General features: G+C 41.0%; 1 protein-coding gene across 1 annotated transcript in view; it reads left to right on the top strand.

The window, feature by feature from the left end:
• Positions 1-25,199, top strand: part of LOC142710255 (uncharacterized) — a 32,888-nt gene that overhangs the window by 3,595 nt on the left and 4,094 nt on the right. The window contains exon 5 of the mRNA XM_075848526.1: positions 4,876-4,935. Coding sequence (XP_075704641.1) covers positions 4,876-4,935 — 60 coding nt within the window. The remainder of the gene's footprint in view (positions 1-4,875; positions 4,936-25,199) is intronic.

Genomic DNA, 25,199 nt, shown 5'->3' with positions numbered 1-25,199 from the left:
CCAGCCATCACTCGGGACACATTCCGGTGATGGCCGTGTATTACCCGGCCCCATAGACTTCTATGGGAGCCGGGCGGCCGGGTACCCGGCCGAAAATAGAGCATGTCCTATTTTTTGACGGCCGGTTTTCCCGGCCGTCAAAAAATCGGTCGTGTGAATAGCCCCATTAGGGGTCTATTATTCCTAATGCAGCCGGGTGCCGGCCGATTTATGAACGGCCGGCACCCGGCCGGGAAACCCTGTAGTGTGAATGAGGCCTAAGACGAAAAAAAGAAAAACGATTTCAAGTTTAACCCCTTTGTGACCACCAAAATGCCTTTTCATGGCAGCCCAGTCTAAGTTCTGCACGGTCGTCCCGTGCAGGCTGGAGCGGGTACCCCATAAATGCTGCAGTCAATGGTGATCGCATCATCAATTGTAGTTTACGAAGGGAGGGAGCTCCCTCTGTCACCCATGGGCGGCCCGCAAACGTGATCGCAGGCCCACGATGAGGTACCATGGAAGCCGGGGTCCTAACAAAGCCCCCAGGCCTGCCCTGGCTGTATGCCTATTAGGCCGTGCCAGAAGCAGAAATACTCCGGTATACTAAGTATACCAAAGCACTATATCTGCGATCAGAAGATCGCACAGTGAAGTCCCCTAGTGGGAGAAAAAACTAACTAATTACTGTGAAATAAATATTATTAATAAAAATGACTATATTGGAAACATTTTTTCCATTAAAAAGTGTTTTTATTTAGTAAAAGTGTAAAAAATAAATAAACGTACACAAATATGGTATCGCCGCGACCGTAATGATCCTCACAATAAAGTTAACATGTAATTTAAACCGCAGGGTGAATGCCGTAAAATAATGGCGGAATTGTTGTTTTTTTTCCATTGGCTCCCAAAAAAGTAATAATAAAAGTTAATCAAGAAGACCCATGTACCCCAAAAAAGTACCAATAAAAACTACGTCTCGTCCGGCAAATAACAAGCCCTCATATCACTACATTGATGGAAAAATAAAAAAGTTCTGGCTCTTGGAAAGCGACGATGCAAAAACAAATGATTTCGTTCAAAAGGGATTTTATTCTGCAAAAGTCGTAACACATAAAAAAACGGCGTAAAGGCGTAAGTTTATAATGCATAGAACGATGGCGGAATTTCTGGGTTTTTTTTCTATTCCCCCACCCCCCCCCCCCCCCCAAAAAAAAACACACAAGCACTGCACCTCCTTCAAAACAGCTGAACATTGGGGGTACCAGGAGTCGGACCCCGACCATTCAGCTATTGGTGGCCTATCATCAATTTGTAGGGTCTGGAAAACCCCTTTAAGGCCTCCTCAAACCTATAGTGGTGCCTAGAAAACACCCTAATGAAAAGGAGACCCCAGAATCCACAAGGTGCTCCTTCATTTCTGGGGCCCGTGTTTCACTAAATAGGACACATGCGCCACATGTGCGATATTTCTATAAAATGCGGAATCGGAGGAATAAATATTGGGTTGCGTTTCTTTGGTATCCATAGCGAGCGCCGCATCTGAGTGGTTTTGGAGAGAGGGAGGGAGCTCCCTCTCTCACCCCACCGGCACCCTGTGTAAGATCGCAGGGTGTTCTATGGCCGCCGTGGGCCTAATGAAGTGTCTGAATACATGACTACTGTATATCTGTCTATATATCAGTCACTGTGTGTTTCCTACAGATGGATCCAGTAGAAGAAATCCACCAGAGAGATGTCCCAGTCCTCTGTATTCCCAGGACTGTCCAGGGGAAAATCACAATGTGCCAGAGAATCATCAGGTAGATGCAGTGGCGGATTAAGTAGACCATAGGCCCTGGGCTGTTACCCAAACTTGGGCCCCCTTCTCCACTGCTGCACCGTAACTATTGTTAACACTACCTTTTTGTGCAATCATTGACAATTGGGTGTTACAATTCCCCTTGTCACAGGGTTGTGTCCCTACATGCTGACAATCTCCAACCATCGCTGACAGTATCACACTCTGCAGGGACACATCCTCCTGACAAGGCGAATGGTAACACACATTTGTCTATCAGTCCTGGACTGCACAAAGACATTATGCGAAATACATGGATTTCCTATAATAAACATGTCAGCAGAGGTGACAGATTCTCTGTAAATCTAGTGACTCACAGGTGACGTCTTCTCAAACTCTAGTAGTTTTTTTTTCCTCTTTTCTTCTCCATCGTATCCAGGCCATGACCCATTTCTGAAGAATTTTCCACTCAGATGTCTTCAGCTTCTCACTTTTCCAACGTTTCCACACCTATAAACGAAGATAAAATTATCATGGTACCACACATTATTCCCCTAAATATGATGGCACCAAACACTGTGCCTCTAAATATAATGGCACCACACACTGTGCCCCTGAATATAATACCACACACTGTGCCCCTAAATATAATGGCACCATACACTGCGCACCTAAATATAATAGCACCATATACTGCACCCCTAAATATAATAGCACCATATACTGCACCCCTAAATATAATAGCACCAAACACTGTAAGGTAAAGCACCACATACACAGTGCCCCCTGTACATAGTTCCACACACAGCCCCCTGTACATAGTGCCACACACAGCCCCCTGTACATAGTGCCACACACTGCTCCCTGTAGATAGTGCCACACACTGCTCCCTGTAGATATTACCACACACACTGCTCCCTGTAGATAACGCCACACACAGCCCCCTGTAGATATTACCACACACACTACTCCCTGTAGATATTACCATACACACTGCTCCCTGTAGATAATCCCACACACGCTGCCCCCTGTAGATATTACCACACACGCTGCTCCCTGTATATATTACCACACACGCTGCTCCCTGTATATATTACCACACACGCTGCTCCCTGTAGATATTACCACACACGCTGCTCCCTGTAGATATTACCACACACACTGCTCCCTGTAGATATTACCACACACTGCTCCCTGTAGATATTACCACACACACACTGCTCACTGTAGATATTACCACGCACTGCCCCCTGTAGATATTACCACACACGCTGCTCCCTGTAGATATTACCACACACGCTGCTCCCTGTATATATTACCACACACACTGCTCCCTGTATATATTACCACACACACTGCTCCCTGTATATATTACCACACACACTGCTCCCTGTATATATTACCACACACACTGCTCCCTGTATATATTACCACACACACTGCACCCTGTATATATTACCACACACACTGCCCCCTGTATATATTACCACACACACATTGCTCACTGTAGATATTACCACACACACACTGCTCCCTGTATATATTACCACACACACTGCTCCCTGTATATATTACCACACACACTGCTCCCTGTATATATTACCACACACACTGCTCCCTGTATATATTACCACACACACTGCTCCCTGTATATATTACCACACACACTGCTCCCTGTATATATTACCACACACGCTGCTCCCTGTAGATATTACCACACACACTGCTCCCTGTATATATTACCACACACGCTGCTCCCTGTAGATATTACCACACACACTGCCCCCTGTATATATTACCACACACTGCTCCCTGTAGATATTACCACACACACTGCTCCCTGTAGATATTACCACACACTGCTCCCTGTAGATATTACCACACACACTGCTCCCTGTAGATATTACCACACACACTGCTCCCTGTATATATTACCACACACACTGTTCCCTGTAGATATTACCACACACACTGCCCCCTGTAGATATTACCACACACGCTGCTCCCTGTATATATTACCACACACACTGCCCCCTGTATATATTACCACACACTGCTCACTGTAGATATTACCACACACGCTGCTCTCTGTAGATATTACCACACACACTGCTCCCTGTATATATTACCACAAGCTGCTCCCTGTAGATATTACCACACACGCTGCTCCCGGTAGATATTACCACACACACTGCTCCCTGTAGATATTACCACACACACTGCTCCCTGTAGATATTACCACACACACTGCCCCCTGTAGATATTACCACACACGCTGCTCCCTGTATATATTACCACACACACTGCCCCCTGTATATATTACCACACACTGCTCACTGTAGATATTACCACACACGCTGCTCCCTGTAGATATTACCACACACACTGCTCCCTGTATATATTACCACACGCTGCTCCCTGTAGATATTACCACACACGCTGCTCCCGGTAGATATTACCACACACACTGCTCCCTGTAGATATTACCACACACACTGCTCCCTGTAGATATTACCACACACACTGCCCCCTGTAGATATTACCACACACGCTGCTCCCTGTATATATTACCACACACACTGCCCCCTGTATATATTACCACACACTGCTCACTGTAGATATTACCACACACGCTGCTCCCTGTAGATATTACCACACACACTGCTCCCTGTATATATTACCACACGCTGCTCCCTGTAGATATTACCACACACGCTGCTCCCGGTAGATATTACCACACACTGAAGCCGTGGGCTCTGCTCTGCTCTCCGCTCTGCCTGACGTGACTTATCGGATCATGTGCTCTGCGGAGCTTCCCCCCTCTTACCACCTAATTGCGCCTGGGGCACATGCTCCGCCTGCCCCCCTAGCTATGCCCCTTGGTGGCTGTTGCTAGAACCGGTCCCCCTCCGGTGCCAGCGATGCGACCAGGTATGAGGGGTCATGTGCGGTTCGGGCGGCCATGGGCCCCCTGGAAGCCTTGGGCCCCAGGCTGCTGAACAAACCCTAATGATAATCTGCCACTGGGTAGATGGTGCCGAAGTCTCATCAAAATATGACCATAAAGTAATTAACCCGAAGTTCATACTATGTTTTTTCTTTTCTTGTTTGTTTAGAGTGAAAATCTGATGGATATTAAGGTTGAGGTTAAAGATGAAGCAGAAGAGGAGACGGATGTAATGGCTGATCAGTGTAAGGAGGGGGGGGGATGTTCATTAGTTGTAAAGACAAACCCGTATTGAGGGTCACCTAGATACCACTCCCATCATCTCATCATCCCATGTAAATAATCTATTCCGTCACTGTGTGTTTTCTACAGATGGATCCAGTAGGAGAAATCCACCAGAGAGATGTCCCAGTCCTCTGTATTCCCAGGACTGTCCAGAGGAAAATCACAATGTCGCAGAGAATCATCAGGTAGATGAAGCTGAGCCCTATACCACATTTATATAGGGGGGTGTGGAGCTTTATGGTCCTGCGGTCATAGATGGGGTCATAGATTTTGGTGGTTTCTTATGTTGATCTGTTAGATTCTTCGCACTCTCCGCTGTATTGTACTGAATTGTTACATATGTGAAATCAGGGGGAAGATCTGACTAATATTAAAGCGGAGGATGAAGAAGAGCGGGTGAGGGGCGATCAACCGTGTAAGAGTGAAGTGGAGGAGGAAATTCCAGGAGGTGTTACCAGAGGTCAGTAATAATGATATTAGAAAGTGAATTGGGAGGTTTGGTAAGGTGGGGTTCCTCCTTAGTTCTACATTACAGTAAAACGTCAGACAATGTGTTATACATAGTGCCGGAGCTGAGGGAGCTGTGACTGCACATAGAAGTTCTCTACAAGGTGTTCTATGAATCCGGTCATGCACTAGGCTTAGTGTCAGATTTTGGGGGGCACCAGGAGCCTGTAAAAATGACAATAATTCAATACATTAGTATGTCTGACGATCGCTGGTCCAAATCCCGTGCAGGGACTAATAAAAAGTGTTACAAATAGTTAAAAACATTATTTAGTGGTGTACAGAAAATACAAAACAAACTTTTCCCACTTTTCCTTTTAAAGTATTGTAAAAAAATAAACCTAATTACTATCACCGCATCATTAAAAGTCTGAATTACAATATAAGAGTTCACTGAAGTGATTAATGAGTAAAATGTATCATTTTTATTAGATAACTCTCTAAAAACAGGGGTACAATCACCACCGTGACAAGAGCCCCCCCGTGCTTGTTAAAAAACGTATTCTATGTATACTGCAATTACTGGTTCGTTTGTGACCCCTCCTCTAATTGAGTGCTTGAAAATGTGGGATCAGCGGTTAAACATTGGTGTATCAGTGGATGGGACCCTGCAACACACCAGAGCCCTCAGTTACCGCTCCTCAGTACCCCAGTGCTGCCACTGTCACCTGCGCTATAATCCCTCTCTCACCTGACCTACGCGTTTCTATGTATTATTTCATCAGGGGTCTGTACTTTTATCAGCCTGGCTGAAGCGCCAGTGATGTAGAACTGTAAGAGATATTCTGTTACACACACGGAAGCGTGCTCGCATGGGTGTCAGCGGCGCGCTTCACTCAGGACTCAGTGTTTATAGAATTAATACTCCTCCCCTGGGGCTGAGGCAAAGCCTCGAAAACGGCCAATCACCGTCGCCCATGTCATCCGTGACGTATGGTCATGCGACTCCCGGCGCGCCATTAGACGGAAGTCCACCACCAACATCATGCCGAACGCGCAGGCGCAGAATTACAATATAACGTTATTTAAATCGCACGGTGAACACTGTAAAAACAAAACAATGAAACCGGCAGAATCGCTATTTTTTGGTCACTTTAGCGCTAAAAAATAATGTAATGAAAAGTGATCAAAAAGTCGTACCAATAAAAACTACAGCTCGCCCACAAAAATAACCCTTTACTCTGCTCAATCACCAAACAATAAAATAAACGGCAGGATAAAGGTAACGAGATTTATACAGAACCGGGAAAGCAAATAGAATAAAAAGTGTCTAAAAAGTTGCAAGTGCCCAAAATGGTGTTAAAGGAATAGTGTCGTCGCAAATAATTTTTTTATATGTTAAAGATGTTAGTGCTTTAATAAAAACGTTTATATTCATTTGTGTGTTTGTGTTTTACTGTTTCTTATTTTTACACTTTTTCTTCCCTATGGGGGCTGCCATTTTTTGTTCCATTTCTGTGTGTGTCGATTAACGACACACACAGACATGGAATACGGCAGCCACAGTCCCATAGGGACTGTGAACGGCTCCCGTCCCATTGACTCGCGTGTACGGCGTCTGTGTGGGAACTGCGCATGCGCCGCTCCCACACAGTCCTATTCGAAATTGGCGCCGTCCGGCGCCATTTTCCTGTGGACCGGAAGTCGCGGCCAGACAGTAATATTACTACTTCCGGTCGCGGCTTCCGGACTTGTGCACATGGAACAGCGGCAGCAAACGGAGCGGACGGGCCGGAGGGAGCGGCGGCGGCAGGAGCAGGTAAATGATTTCTATGTATGTTCGTGTTTGTGTACGTTTACTACTGTATGTAAACCTACTACGCTGTGTGTTAGCTCAAAAAATGGCGACACACAGTGTAGGAGGTTACACCGTTCAAACCCCTCGTTTATCCCGGCACTAGCCAGGATAAAGGAGGGGGGGATGCTGAGAGCTCACTAGAGCGAGAGCTTTTAACCCAATGTTGCAATGCTGCAATTTTGGGAAATAGCTCCATCTAGTGACCAAAAATGGGTAGTATTATAAATTAGAAATAATTTATAATATTTCCTGACTCGTGAAAAAAATAAAAAAAATGTGAACAATGTTTAATCACCCACACACTAAATGTTTAATTAAAAAAAAAAAAACATGTTTTTCGGGCAACACCATGCCTTTAATAAAAAGGCTCCCATTAGTCGAGGATGAAAAAATATGCAGATGAGCCGGTCCGAGGGGAACTTTCCTTCTATATCAGGAGGAGATTATCAGGGCTCTAATATTTGGGAACCAGGAAGAGAAGGGCCCAAACATCTGCTGGAAGCGAGGGGGCCCGTATTATACCAGGACAACACTTTCCCAGCAAAATACCCCAAACAACAAAGGTGCGGAGTGTGGACCAAAAGGGGGATAAGGAAGGACACCATTTATCAGTGCGACACCGGCCTGTGCATAACGGATTCATCATAGCGTAACCCACATCTATGGAGAATTGTATTATATACCCCATTATTATACCCTCTTATTATACCCTGATGTACTCCTCACAGCTTATATATACCCTGATGTACTCCTCACAGATTACATATATCCTGATGTACTCCTCACATATTACATATACCCTGATGTACTCCTCACAGATTACATATACCCTGATGTACTCCTCACATATTACATATACCCTGATGTACTCCTCACATATTACATAGATCCTGATGTACTCCTCACAGATTACATATACACTGATGTACTCCTCACAGATTACATATACCCTGATGTACTCCTCACATATTACATATACCCTGATGTACTCCTCACATATTACATATACCCTGATGTACTCCTCACATATTACATATACCCTGATGTACTCCTCACATATTACATATACCCTGATGTACTCCTCACATATTACATATATCCTAATGTACTCCTCACAGCTTACATATACCCTGATGTACTCCTCACAGATTACATATACCCTGATGTACTCCTCACATATTACATATACCCTGATGTACTCCTCACATATTACATATATCCTGATGTACTCCTCACAGCTTACATATACCCTGATGTACTCCTCACAGATTACATATACCCTGATGTACTCCTCACATATTACATATACCCTGATGTACTCCTCACATATTACATATACCCTGATGTACTCCTCACATATTACATATACCCTGATGTACTCCTCACATATTACATATATCCTGATGTACTCCTCACAGCTTACATATACCCTGATGTACTCCTCACAGATTACATATACCCTGATGTACTCCTCACATATTACATATACCCTGATGTACTCCTCACATATTACATATACCCTGATGTACTCCTCACATATTACATATACCCTGATGTACTCCTCACATATTACATATACCCTGATGTACTCCTCATAGCTAACATATACCCTGATGTACTCCTCACAGATTACATATACCCTGATGTACTCCTCACATATTACATATATCCTGATGTACTCCTCACATATTACATATACCCTGATGTACTCCTCACATATTACATATACCCTGATGTACTCCGCACAGATTACATATACCCTGATGTACTCCGCACAGATTACATATACCCTGATGTACTCTTCACACATTACATATACCCTGATGTACTCCTCACACATTACATATACCCTGATGTACTCCTCACACATTACATATACCCTGATGTACCCCTCACATATTACATATACCCTGATGTACTCCTCACATATTACATATATCCTGATGTACTCCTCACAGATTACATATATCCTGATGTACTCCTCACATATTACATATACCCTGATGTACTCCTCACATATTACATATACCCTGATGTACTCCTCACAGATTACATATACCCTGATGTGCTCCTCACATATTACATATATCCTGATGTGCTCCTCACATATTACATATACCCTGATGTACTCCTCACATATTACATATATCCTGATGTACTCCTCACAGATTACATATATCCTGATGTACTCCTCACATATTACATATACCCTGATGTACTCCTCACATATTACATATACCCTGATGTACACCTCACAGATTACATATACCCTGATGTACTCCTCACATATTACATAAACCCTGATGTACTCCTCACATATTACATATACCCTGATGTACTCCTCACATATTACATATACCCTGATGTACTCCTCACATATTACATATACCCTGATGTACTCCTCACATATTACATATACCCTGATGTACTCCGCACATATTACATATACCCTGATGTACTCCTCACATATTACATATACCCTGATGTACTCCTCACATATTACATATACCCTGATGTACTCCTCACAGATTACATATACCCTGATGTACTCCTCACAGATTACATATACCATGATGTACTCCTCAAATATTACATATATCCTGATGTACTCCTCACATATACCCTGATGTACTCCTCACAGATTACATATACCCTGATGTACTCCTCACATATTACATATATCCTGATGTACTCCTCACAGATTACATAAACCCTGATGTACTCCTCACATATTACATAAACCCTGATGTACTCCTCACATATTACATATACCCTGATGTACTCCTCACATATTACATATACCCTGATGTACTCCTCACATATTACATATATCCTGATGTACTCCTCACATATTACATATATCCTGATGTACTCCTCACATATTACATATTACATATACCCTGATGTACTCCTCACATATTACATATATCCTGATGTACTCCTCACATGTTACATATATCCTGATGTACTCCTCACATGTTACATATATCCTGATGTACTCCTCACATGTTACATATACCCTGATGTACTCTTCACATATTACATATATCCTGATGTACTCCTCACATATTACATATATCCTGATGTACTCCTCACATATTACATATACCCTGATGTACTCCTCACACATTACATATACCCTGATGTACTCCTCACATATTACATATATCCTGATGTACTCCTCACACATTACATATATCCTGATGTACTCCTCACATATTACATATACCCTGATGTACTCCTCACACATTACATATATCCTGATGTACTCCTCACATATTACATATACCCTGATGTACTCCTCACATATTACATGTATCCTGATGTACTCCTCACATATTACATATATCCTGATGTACTCCTCACACATTACATATATCCTGATGTACTCCTCACATATTACATATACCCTGATGTACTCCTCACACATTACATATATCCTGATGTACTCCTCACATATTACATATACCCTGATGTACTCCTCACATATTACATGTACCCTGATGTACTCCTCACATATTACATGTATCCTGATGAACTCCTCACATATTACATATACCCTGATGTACTCCTCACATATTACATGTATCCTGATGTACTCCTCACATATTGCATATATCCTGATGTACTCCTCACATATTACATATACCCTGATGTACTCCTCACATATTACATACTCCGCACATATTACATATACCCTGATGTACTCCGCACATATTACATATACCCTGATGTACTGCACACATATTACATATACCCTGATGTACTCCTCACATATTACATATACCCTGATGTACTCCTCACAGCTAACATATATCCTGATGTACTCCGCACATATTACACATATCCTGATGTACTCCTCACATATTACATATACCCTGATGTACTCCTCACATATTACATATACCCTGATGTACTCCTCACATATTACATATATCCTGATGTACTCCTCACATATTACATATATCCTGATGTACTCCGCACATATTACATATAACCTGATGTACTCCGCACATATTACACATATCCTGATGTACTCCTCACATATTACATATATCCTGATGTACTCCTCACATATTACATATACCCTGATGTACTCCTCATATATTACATATATCCTGATGTACTCCGCACGTATTACATATATCCTGATGAACTCCTCACATATTACATATACCCTGATGTACTCCTCACATATTACATATACCATGATGTACTCCTCACATTACATATACCATGATGTACTCCTCACATATTACATATACCCTGATGTACTCCTCACAGATTACATATATCCTGATGTACTCCTCACATATTACATATACCCTGATGTACTCCTCACATATTACATATACCCTGATGTACACCTCACAGATTACATATACCCTGATGTACTCCTCACATATTACATACTCCGCACATATTACATATACCCTGATGTACTCCGCACATATTACATACTCCGCACATATTACATATACCCTGATGTACTCCGCACATATTACATATACCCTGATGTACTGCACACATATTACATATACCCTGATGTACTCCTCACATATTACATATACCCTGATGTACTCCTCACAGCTAACATATATCCTGATGTACTCCGCACATATTACACATATCCTGATGTACTCCTCACATATTACATATACCCTGATGTACTCCTCACATATTACATATACCCTGATGTACTCCTCACATATTACATATATCCTGATGTACTCCTCACATATTACATATATCCTGATGTACTCCGCACATATTACATATAACCTGATGTACTCCGCACATATTACACATATCCTGATGTACTCCTCACATATTACATATATCCTGATGTACTCCTCACATATTACATATACCCTGATGTACTCCTCATATATTACATATATCCTGATGTACTCCGCACGTATTACATATATCCTGATGAACTCCTCACATATTACATATACCCTGATGTACTCCTCACATATTACATATACCATGATGTACTCCTCACATATTACATATACCATGATGTACTCCTCACATATTACATATATCCTGATGTACTCCTCACATATTACATATACCCTGATGTACTCCTCACAGATTACATATATCCTGATGTACTCCTCACATATTACATATACCCTGATGTACTCCTCACATATTACATATACCCTGATGTACACCTCACAGATTACATATACCCTGATGTACTCCTCACATATTACATAAACCCTGATGTACTCCTCACATATTACATATACCCTGATGTACTCCTCACATATTACATATACCCTGATGTACTCCTCACATATTACATATACCCTGATGTACTCCTCACATATTACATATACCCTGATGTACTCCGCACATATTACATATACCCTGATGTACTCCTCACATATTACATATACCCTGATGTACTCCTCACATATTACATATACCCTGATGTACTCCTCACAGATTACATATACCCTGATGTACTCCTCACAGATTACATATACCCTGATGTACTCCTCACATATTACATATATCCTGATGTACTCCTCACATATTCCCTGATGTACTCCTCACAGATTACATATACCCTGATGTACTCCTCACATATTACATATATCCTGATGTACTCCTCACAGATTACATAAACCCTGATGTACTCCTCACATATTACATAAACCCTGATGTACTCCTCACATATTACATATACCCTGATGTACTCCTCACATATTACATATATCCTGATGTACTCCTCACATATTACATATATCCTGATGTACTCCTCACATATTACATATTACATATACCCTGATGTACTCCTCACATATTACATATATCCTGATGTACTCCTCACATGTTACATATATCCTGATGTACTCCTCACATGTTACATATATCCTGATGTACTCCTCACATGTTACATATACCCTGATGTACTCTTCACATATTACATATATCCTGATGTACTCCTCACATATTACATATATCCTGATGTACTCCTCACATATTACATATACCCTGATGTACTCCTCACACATTACATATACCCTGATGTACTCCTCACATATTACATATATCCTGATGTACTCCTCACACATTACATATATCCTGATGTACTCCTCACATATTACATATACCCTGATGTACTCCTCACACATTACATATATCCTGATGTACTCCTCACATATTACATATACCCTGATGTACTCCTCACATATTACATGTATCCTGATGTACTCCTCACATATTACATATATCCTGATGTACTCCTCACACATTACATATATCCTGATGTACTCCTCACATATTACATATACCCTGATGTACTCCTCACACATTACATATATCCTGATGTACTCCTCACATATTACATATACCCTGATGTACTCCTCACATATTACATGTACCCTGATGTACTCCTCACATATTACATGTATCCTGATGAACTCCTCACATATTACATATACCCTGATGTACTCCTCACATATTACATGTATCCTGATGTACTCCTCACATATTGCATATATCCTGATGTACTCCTCACATATTACATATACCCTGATGTACTCCTCACATATTACATACTCCGCACATATTACATATACCCTGATGTACTCCGCACATATTACATATACCCTGATGTACTCCTCACATATTACATATACCCTGATGTACTCCTCACATATTACATATACCCTGATGTACTCCTCACATATTACATATATCCTGATGTACTCCTCACATATTACATATACCCTGATGTACTCCTCACATATTACATATACCCTGATGTACTCCTCACATATTACATATACCCTGATGTACTCCTCACATATTACATATACCCTGATGTACTCCTCACAGCTAACATATATCCTGATGTACTCCGCACATATTACACATATCCTGATGTACTCCTCACATATTACATATACCCTGATGTACTCCTCACATATTACATATACCCTGATGTACTCCTCACATATTACATATATCCTGATGTACTCCTCACATATTACATATATCCTGATGTACTCCGCACATATTACATATAACCTGATGTACTCCGCACATATTACACATATCCTGATGTACTCCTCACATATTACATATATCCTGATGTACTCCTCACATATTACATATACCCTGATGTACTCCTCATATATTACATATATCCTGATGTACTCCGCACGTATTACATATATCCTGATGAACTCCTCACATATTACATATACCCTGATGTACTCCTCACATATTACATATACCATGATGTACTCCTCACATATTACATATACCATGATGTACTCCTCACATATTACATATATCCTGATGTACTCCTCACATATTACATATACCCTGATGTACTCCTCACAGATTACATATATCCTGATGTACTCCTCACATATTACATATATCCTGATGTACTCCGCACATATTACATATACCCTGATGTACTCCTCACATATTACATATATCCTGATGTGCTCCTCACAGATTACATATACCCTGATGTACTGTTCGGGTACTAATCAGTCTCAACCGGCAGGGATAATACGCTGAGTTCGTACGAAAGGAATCACACCACACAGAGTCTGGTACAAAGCTCCTCACTCAGCATCAGGCGTCACTGACTTATTTATTACACACATTTGTTCTATATCCCCTTTCTCCTGGGGGTGGGTACATGTTATCACACTTTTATAAAAGCACGTATCACTGTAAGCCTCTTGTTACTTTGTGTCATCCTTGGATAGGTTCACCCTTATCTGGTCCTTTAGATATGTCTTCATAGTTCATAGTTCGTTCATACCAGGAAGTGACTTGTTATTTTGTTAGTGCGTAGTCCCTGTTCAGGGGCCATCTTGCCACGTATACTTATCTAATCCTACTATTGCTTCATCACAATTATGTACACAACTCTATAGTCTATATTTTATTAAAGAAAGAAAATTATTATAAACATTAACTTCTGTCCACCCCATCCTTCACAGTCCCCCCTTTTATCATTATTTTCTTCATTTCTTAACCTAAGTGTGTCCGTGCTCTGGGAAAGGGGAGTAAAAGGATTTTTTCACCAGTTTGAGACGAGCCTCCCCTATTAGGAGACCCCCCTTTGTAGCTGGACTTAAAGAGTCGGTGCACACCCTACACTATCTATTCAACTTCAGAACAATATTCTCGATAAAGGGTGGTTGTTTTCATGGATGGAGTTGGTAAAAGTCCTTCAATTTCTGAAGAAAACATAAAAGTGGGAGTTACTTCAGTTATAGTTTTAGTCATTAATTTCTTTATACATGGTAATACACAACAAGCAATAACTGCGAAAAGCACTAGAAAGATTAAGATTACAATCCCAATTTGGGCCAGAATTTTCTGCCATCCGGTTAACCATGAGAAATACTGATCCCATGGGTCTGTGAAACCTGAATTTCGTTTTAATTCCTCGGATAAAGAAACAATCTGTTTGATTGCCATGGTTACTTTGCCGTTTGGTCCTGTGTTATCTGGAATAAAAGTACAACAGGTAGTACCTATCATGGCACAAACGCCTCCTTTTTCTGCTAGTATCATATCAAGGGCCATACGGTTCTGGAAAGTCATAGTAGATGTGGGTCCTAACTGGTCAGCTAGACCTTGTAAAGCGTCCCTAGTATAGTTAACAAACCGTTGCTGGTTGTAATAGATATAATTTATCCAATCTACATTTTTGTTAACTGTGATCATAGGGATTAATGATTCAAATCCAGCTGCTACCTGATCCCGGGCCTTGAATTCATCTGGGACCCCCCTTGGGACTCCTATAGCATCTATATACACATGGGGGTCAAAACTTCCTTTCAGATCTCTTTTTTCCCTTGTAAATATGTGACTATTTTGAGAGGTGGTCTCTTGGGTCTCAGAGAGTATATGAAAAGGCATGATCGCTTTCGCCAGGGTGCATTCTCCCTTCCAGTTCCCTTCTATCCGCCGAACTGTTTCTAACTGTATACCATTCAATACTCCTAATCCCGTTCCTACCCCTCCTAATAGCGGGTCATACCATTCTCTTTTTTGTCTATGACAGCTGGGGGATTCAGGGAAGGAAATATTGAAGTGTACATTCTTTTTCTGCTGTTGGGTTACAGCGCTCTTACAAGTGTGTGGGATTCTTTCCAGACTTTGTACTGTTATATGTGGCTTAAAACTATCTCTTAAAATTGTTATCAAGAATACAAAATATCTTCTATTTCTTATTTGGCTATTATTCATACATAATATCATCCCATCAGTTTCTTTTATTACAATCGTAGAGTTGAGCCTCTCCTTGTTGCATCTTTCATAAGTCTTATTTATCATTTCGTTTCTATTTTTACTGGTTGTATATTTCTGTCGATACTGTAAATCTGGTTCATAACAACAAAACCACAGCCCCGGCGTCTCTTCTTGTATGCTAATGTTGGCTGTTTTGTCTATGTGAAGGTACACAGTCCCTCCATGTGGCCCTTTTTTCCAAGTCCCTTCGGTTGTAGTCACATTTGTAGTATAACACGGGGCATTGGCCTTACAGGTGTAGTTACCCTGCTTTCTATCACTGTGGCATTCGCCCACCCTGTCCTGAACTGTTCCAGTGATTCTGTACTGATTACGTGTACAGGAGTAGCAGTTCTGCCTTTTTGTATAAGAGCACACGCAACAACCGCCGCAACAACCGCAAAGATCTTCATTCTTCTGGCTGAAGAACCTTTTTACAATGACTGGCGTGAATCCAGCTTGCCTTTCCTTCGAGCTTCACTGAGGTGCTTGTAACGAGCAAAACTTGAAAAGGACCATCAAACCGTGGCTCAAGGCTCTTCCTCACGTGTCTTTTGACAATGACCCAATCTCCTGGTTCTAGCTTATACGTCCCTTCAACTGAATCAGGACCTGGAATGGAAGCAAAGACTTGTGCATGCACCTTGGTCAATTGTTTGTTCAGCGTTTATACATAATCTGTTAGTCTACCATACTGCATTTGGAGCACCTATGGAAAATAACATCCTAATCTGGGAGCCGACCCAAATAAGATCTCATATGGGCTGAGACCTGTTCTTTTTGTGGGCGTGTATCTTACTGAGAACAAGGCTAATGGTAGACACTCGGTCCATGGTTTCCCGTTTTCTACCATTGCTTTTTGGATTTTCAATTTGAGAGTCCCATTTAGTCTCTCAACCTTCCCACTGCTCTGTGGATTGTATGGTGTATGTAGGGCTTGACTTATGCCTAGAGCTGACAACACATGGTTCATGATTTCACCCGTAAAATAAGTTCCTCTGTCGCTCTTGATCATCTCTCGAACTCCATATCTGCACACCACCTCGTTGATCAGTTTCTTTGCTGTGGCTACGGCTGTAGCTTTGGTTACTGGAAAAGCTTCTGGCCATCCTGAAAAGAGATCAATACAAACAAGCACATACTCCTAGGTACCAACTTTGGGTAGTTGAATATAGTCTATCTGCAGTCTCTGGAACGGATATATAGGTCTGGGTGTGTGCTTCTGTGGTACTTTTACAGTTCTTCCAATATTATGTGTTGCACAGATCATGCATCCTTGTGTAAAACTGCTGGCCATCACACTAAACCCTGGAGCATACCACACCTTGTTTACCAAGTCCATCATTGCCGTTTTTGACTGGTGTGTCTCTCCATGTGTTATTTGGGCCATCATTGGGAACATTGTCTTAGGCAGGCACAGTTTATTCTGGCATTGCCAGAGGCCATCTTTTCGTAGCGTTGCTCCTTGGGCCGTCCACTTGTCTTTTTCTTCTTTTGTTGCTTGTCCTTGAAGTTTTTGCCGTAGTTCCGGGCTTACAGCTGGTCTTGTTTCCTCTGGATCTTTTATCTGACATACGGCTGCTAACACGGGTAGCTTCTGTGCTGCTTGCTTTTGCGGCTTGGTCTGCCAAAGCATTTCCTTTTGTCTCTGGTGAACTCACCTTAGTGTGAGCTTTTAATGTTTACTACTGCTAATTGAGAGTCAGTGTATATATTTGCTGTCTTTCCTTCTGCATGTTGGCATGCTGCTGCCAGGGCCTTAAGCTCCGCTTCTTGTGCTGAGCGGGACGCTGGTAAGGAGGCCGCTTCTAGGACTACATCTTCGGTGGTTACTGCATATCCTGTAAGAAAAGATCCTTCTTCACAATACTTTGAACCATCCACAAAGAGTATTAGGTCTGGGTTTTGGAGTGGGGTATCTTTTACATGTGCGAACCCCACTGTTTCCTGGGCCATAAGGGCCATACAATCATGTTCATCAGTTTCAGGCAAAAATTGTGACCATACTTTACCTACGTCTTCTCCCCCTTGCTCCAAAGGCAGTAAGGTAGCTGGGTTCAATGTAGTACAGCGGTGTAAAGTAACCTGCTCAGGAAGAAGAAGAGCACAGGTTAATCTCAAATGTCTTGCAGTGGACAAATGCTTAGGTTGTACTTGAGTTAGAATAGCAGTAATATATATATCATGTGGTGGAAATGCCAGGACCAAATCTGAGGCCTTGTTTAACATTGAATTTACAGCAATGATAGCTCTCACACATGATGGGGAACCTCGGGCCACAGGGTCTAGTCTAGCTGAATAATATGCTACCGGGCGCTGCTGTGGTCCATGACTTTGTGTGAGAACTGCAGTGTCATGTCCATTTTGTTCAGTACAGTACAAAGTATATGCTTGCGTAGAGGTACTCCATGGATTGGTGTCACAAGCCGCTACCAAACACAACTCCTCCTCATTCAGCTGATAATCCAGAATACTTTGAGAATCTCACTTTTATCAGGTTCTGCAAATACTTGATTAATACAAAAACAAATAAAAATAAAACATTCCTAAAAACTTTACATCAAATTAACAATGTCCAGACAAGTTTTGTTTTGCCTTCTCCCTCATCTAAATCCATAAAGACTCGTGTGAGTGATGTCACCTCGCCTCCTGTGTAACTTTGCTGGAGGGGGATGGTCTCTTACACATAAACCAAAATTGTACCTGATCAGTTCCTTCACCCTTCCCCCCTTTGTGGACTCTGCGAGAGTGATGTAGCAGAGTTCAAAACTACATCTCAACATAACACTAATTTAACCCCCTGTAATGTACAACAGCCTGAAACAAAAATGACTTTTCCTGACAAACATGTTATCTTTACAATGACATAACTCATGTGTGAAATCAAAAACAAAACAATTGTAGTTAGTTATTCAATAAAACAGAAAATATTATCTCTGATAACATTAATTACTGCAAACCAATAAACAGTATATAAAAATAGGGAACGGTGGGGGCACATACATTTTCAAAACCCCGTGTCTCACAGTATCTGTAGTTTAATACATCTGAATTAACATCAAAACACATGAAATCTGATCACATCATAACACATAAATATCGTAACTTTTATAACCAACAGCGCTTGCGCAAAAGAGAAGAAATGTATTTAGGTTTGTAGACATTACTGATATATATATCTCTCAGCAGTGCATATTGAAATCCCTTTGTCTCATCAGCCCTGCAGACTGCACCCAGTCAGCCCCCCTCCTCCTCCTCCCAAACACAGCACACTTTAGGGGGGAGGGAGGTCACAAACTCGCAGCTTCTCACAACTTCTTCTCTCACCATCTTAACACTTTCAATGCCGGCAAAACAACATACGTATCTGCAATCATTTATCACACCATTGTACAGGAATTATCTACGTTAATGTTTAACAGTACAATCTGACGGCCACCATCTCTATATTATGATGACGTGTTGTTTCATCAGTGAACTAGACTGGAACTTCTGTAAATAGAAAAAACACTACAAATGACAAAATTAACAAGGTGATTATTTCATACTGATTTGGTTGGGCCGGGCGTGGCCACATCCTACGGAGGGGGCTTATAAAATCCACCTTCTTGTGTGAGTACCGGATATAACGGAACAACAGGTTTAGGTGTACCAAAATGGCCTCCTGGGGCGGGGAGTGGTGCCGAAGGCGTGGCATATATGGGAGGATCGGGGCGTGGAAAGTGACATGATACACAATATTCAGCTTGGGGCGGGTTCTGTTAACCACAACTGGGACACTCCCACGAAGTTAGAATTCCACCGTCGCCATTATAGGGCGGTGGCTGGACACGTTCTTTGTAATACACATATTTGATGATTTTACCCTTTCTGTCTCGTATTTCTTGCTCAGTAAACTTGTCTTTAGTTATGGCTATGGCTGTTCTTTGCCAAGCTAATGCTTCATCTAACTTTCCTTCGTCACTTAATCTTCCCTTGTTTTCCCTAAGAGCTGCAGCCCATTCTTCCATCTATAAATATGCCACATATGTGCATAACTTTCTTACTATTTTCTACATTCTTCTTGCCTGTCTCTTTTTTTTTTTTTTTTTTTTAAACACATTAAACATACTGTTCTATATTTAACACCGTCCTGAGAATGAAACCTTATTCTCGATGTTTCTGAACACAAAACACAATTAATTTTTTTTTATTTTTTTTTAAACACAAATAATTTTTTTTTTTTTTTAAACACAATTATAACTGACTGTCTGTCTCTGTCGTCTTAATGGTATCAACCTATACCCTGCGACTATTTGTCTCTGTCGTCTTAATGGTATCAACCTATACCCTGCGACGAATTAAATTATTACACTTACACATGTCGTCTTAATGGTATCAACCTATACCCTGCGACTATTTAAATTATTACACTTATACTTGTCACCTATGCCGGCGAGACGCGACTATCTATACTATGATTCTTGGAACCACACAGCGGGTTAACTCTCTGTCGCTGAGAGTGTGGCCGGGATCGACTCCAAATACCTCGGTATCTTATCACCTGCTCACTCTCCCACACGGATAAGAGCCAATATTCATAAACATGAACTTAACCTTACCGTGTTTTATTTGAAGCTGATCAGACTTCCTGGGAGCGTGGCTGGTGATTCGATGTTGAGGCGTCTGGGGGTCGTCGATCACGGACACGGCTTATCCCTCGAGTGTGGCCCCACGTCGAGCGCCAAAATGTTCGGGTACTAATCAGTCTCAACCGGCAGGGATAATACGCTGAGTTCGTACGAAAGGAATCACACCACACAGAGTCTGGTACAAAGCTCCTCACTCAGCATCAGGCGTCACTGACTTATTTATTACACACATTTGTTCTATATCCCCTTTCTCCTGGGGGTGGGTACATGTTATCACACTTTTATAAAAGCACGTATCACTGTAAGCCTCTTGTTACTTTGTGTCATCCTTGGATAGGTTCACCCTTATCTGGTCCTTTAGATATGTCTTCATAGTTCATAGTTCGTTCATACCAGGAAGTGACTTGTTATTTTGTTAGTGCGTAGTCCCTGTTCAGGGGCCATCTTGCCACGTATACTTATCTAATCCTACTATTGCTTCATCACAATTATGTACACAACTCTATAGTCTATATTTTATTAAAGAAAGAAAATTATTATAAACATTAACTTCTGTCCACCCCATCCTTCACAGTACTCCTCACATATTACATATAACCTGATGTACTCCTCACATATTACATATACCCTGATGTACTCCTCACATATTACATATACCCTGATGTACTCCTCACATATTACATATGCCCTGATGTACTCCTCACAGATTACATATACCCTGATGTACTCCTCACGTATTACATATATCCTGATGTACTTCTCAGAGATTACATTTACCCTGATGTACTCCTCACATATTACATATACCCTGATGTACTCCTCACATATTACATATACCCTGATGTACTCCTCACATATTACATATATCCTGATATACTCCTCACAGATTACATATACCCTGATGTACTCCTCACGTATTACATATATCCTGATGTACTTCTCAGAGATTACATTTACCCTGATGTACTCCTCACATATTACATATACCCTGATGTACTCCTCACATATTACATATACCCTGATGTACTCCTCACATATTACATAAACCCTGATGTACTCCTCACATATTACATAAACCCTGATGTACTCCTCACATATTACATATACCCTGATGTACTCCTCACATATTACATATACCCTGATGTACTCCTCACATATTACATATATCCTGATGTACTCCTCACATATTACATATATCCTGATGTACTCCTCACATATTACATATTACATATACCCTGATGTACTCCTCACATATTACATATATCCTGATGTACTCCTCACATGTTACATATATCCTGATGTACTCCTCACATATTACATGTTCCCTGATGTACTCCTCACATATTACATATACCCTGATGTACTCCTCACATATTACATATATCCTGATGTACTCCTCACATATTACATATATCCTGATGTACTCCTCACATGTTACATATACCCTGATGTACTCCTCACATGTTACATATATCCTGATGTACTCCTCACATGTTACATATATCCTGATGTACTCCTCACATGTTACATATACCCTGATGTACTCCTCACATATTACATATATCCTGATGTACTCCTCACATATTACATATATCCTGATGTACTCCTCACATATTACATATACCCTGATGTACTCCTCACACATTACATATACCCTGATGTACTCCTCACATATTACATATATCCTGATGTACTCCTCACACATTACATATATCCTGATGTACTCCTCACATATTACATATACCCTGATGTACTCCTCACACATTACATATATCCTGATGTACTCCTCACATATTACATATACCCTGATGTACTCCTCACATATTACATGTATCCTGATGTACTCCTCACATATTACATGTATCCTGATGAACTCCTCACATATTACATATACCCTGATGTACTCCTCACATATTACATGTATCCTGATGTACTCCTCACATATTGCATATATCCTGATGTACTCCTCACATATTACATATACCCTGATGTACTCCTCACATATTACATACTCCGCACATATTACATATACCCTGATGTACTGCACACATATTACATATACCCTGATGTACTCCTCACATATTACATATACCCTGATGTACTCCTCACAGCTAACATATATCCTGATGTACTCCGCACATATTACACATATCCTGATGTACTCCTCACATATTACATATACCCTGATGTACTCCTCACATATTACATATACCCTGATGTACTCCTCACATATTACATATACCCTGATGTACTCCTCACATATTACATATATCCTGATGTACTCCTCACATATTACATATAACCTGATGTACTCCGCACATATTACACATATCCTGATGTACTCCTCACATATTACATATATCCTGATGTACTCCTCACATATTACATATACCCTGATGTACTCCTCACATATTACATATATCCTGATGAACTCCTCACATATTACATATACCCTGATGTACTCCTCACATATTACATATACCATGATGTACTCCTCACATATTACATATACCATGATGTACTCCTCACATATTACATATACCCTGATGTACTCCTCACATATTACATATACCCTGATGTACTCCGCACATATTACATATACCCTGATGTACTCCTCACATATTACATATACCCTGATGTACTCCGCACATATTACATATATCCTGATGTACTCCTCACATATTACATATACCCTGATGTCACTTTTGTTTGGTACATCAGGGGTTTTGCAAATGCAACATGGCGTCCGCAAACCATTCCAGAAAAATCTACGCTCCAAAAGATAAATACCGCTCCTTTTCTTCTGAATTCTCCCATATACGTAAACAGCTTATTATAACCACATATGGGGTGTTACCGTACTCGGGAGAAATTACTTTACAAATGTTGGGGTGCTTTTTCTTCTCTATTCCTTGTAAAAATGAAAAATGTTGATCTAAAACGACATCTTGTTGGGAGAAAATTTTTTTTTTCATTTTCATAGCTTAATTCTAATTAATTCAGTAAAAAACCTTTGGGATCAATATTTTCACTATACCCATAGATGATTCCTCAGGGAGTGCAGTTTCCCAAATGGAGTCAATTTTGGGGTGTTTCCACTGTACTAGTACTACAGGGGCTCAGCAAATGTGACATGGCGCACAGACACTATCCATAATCCAAATGGTGCTAGTTCCATTCTGAGCCCTACCGTGTGTTTAAACAGCCGTTTATGACCACATGTGGGGTATTGTTTTACTCGGGAGAAGTTGCTTTACTAATTTTATGGTGCTTTTTCTCCTTCAGTCCTTGTGGAAATGGAAAAAAAAATAAAATAAACCTACATTTTATTTGAAAAAATGTAGATTTTCATTTTTACGACCTACTTCCAATTTGTTCTGTAAAACACCTGTGGGGTCAAACTGCTCACTGTACTCCTAGATAATTTCCTCATGGGGTGTAGTTTCCAAAATGAGGTCACTTGTTGGGGGTTTCCACTGTTTTGTCCCCTCAGGAGCTTTGCAAATGCGACGTGACCTCCGCAAACCATTCCTGCTAAATTTGAGTTCCAAAAGCCAAATGGCGCTCTTTCCCTTCTCAGCCTCGCCGTGTCTCCAAACAGCTGTTTATTACTACATGTGGGGTATTGTTTTACTTGGGAGAAATTTCTTTACAAATTTTATGGTGCTTTTTCTCCTTTCGTCCTTGTGGAAATGAAAAAAAATTAGCTAAACCTACATTTTATTTGAAAAAATGTAGATTTTCATTTTCATGGCCTAGTTCCAAAAATTTTTGCAAAAAAACTGGCCGGTCAAAATGCTTGCTACACCCCTAGATAAATTCCTCGAGGGGTATAGTTTCCAAAATGGGGTCACTTGTTGGGGGTTTCCACTGTTTTGTCCCCTAGGGGGGCTTTGCAAATGCGACATGGCGTCCGCAAACCATTCCTGCTAAATTTGAGCTCCAAGAGCCAAATGGCGCTCTTTCCATTCTAAGCCCTGCTGTGTG

This window comes from Rhinoderma darwinii, unplaced genomic scaffold, assembly GCF_050947455.1.
Source record: "Rhinoderma darwinii isolate aRhiDar2 unplaced genomic scaffold, aRhiDar2.hap1 Scaffold_4227, whole genome shotgun sequence".
NCBI classification, from domain to species: Eukaryota; Metazoa; Chordata; class Amphibia; order Anura; family Rhinodermatidae; genus Rhinoderma; species Rhinoderma darwinii.
Note: the sequence above shows the minus strand (reverse complement) of the source record. Positions and strands in the feature narration are given on the sequence as shown.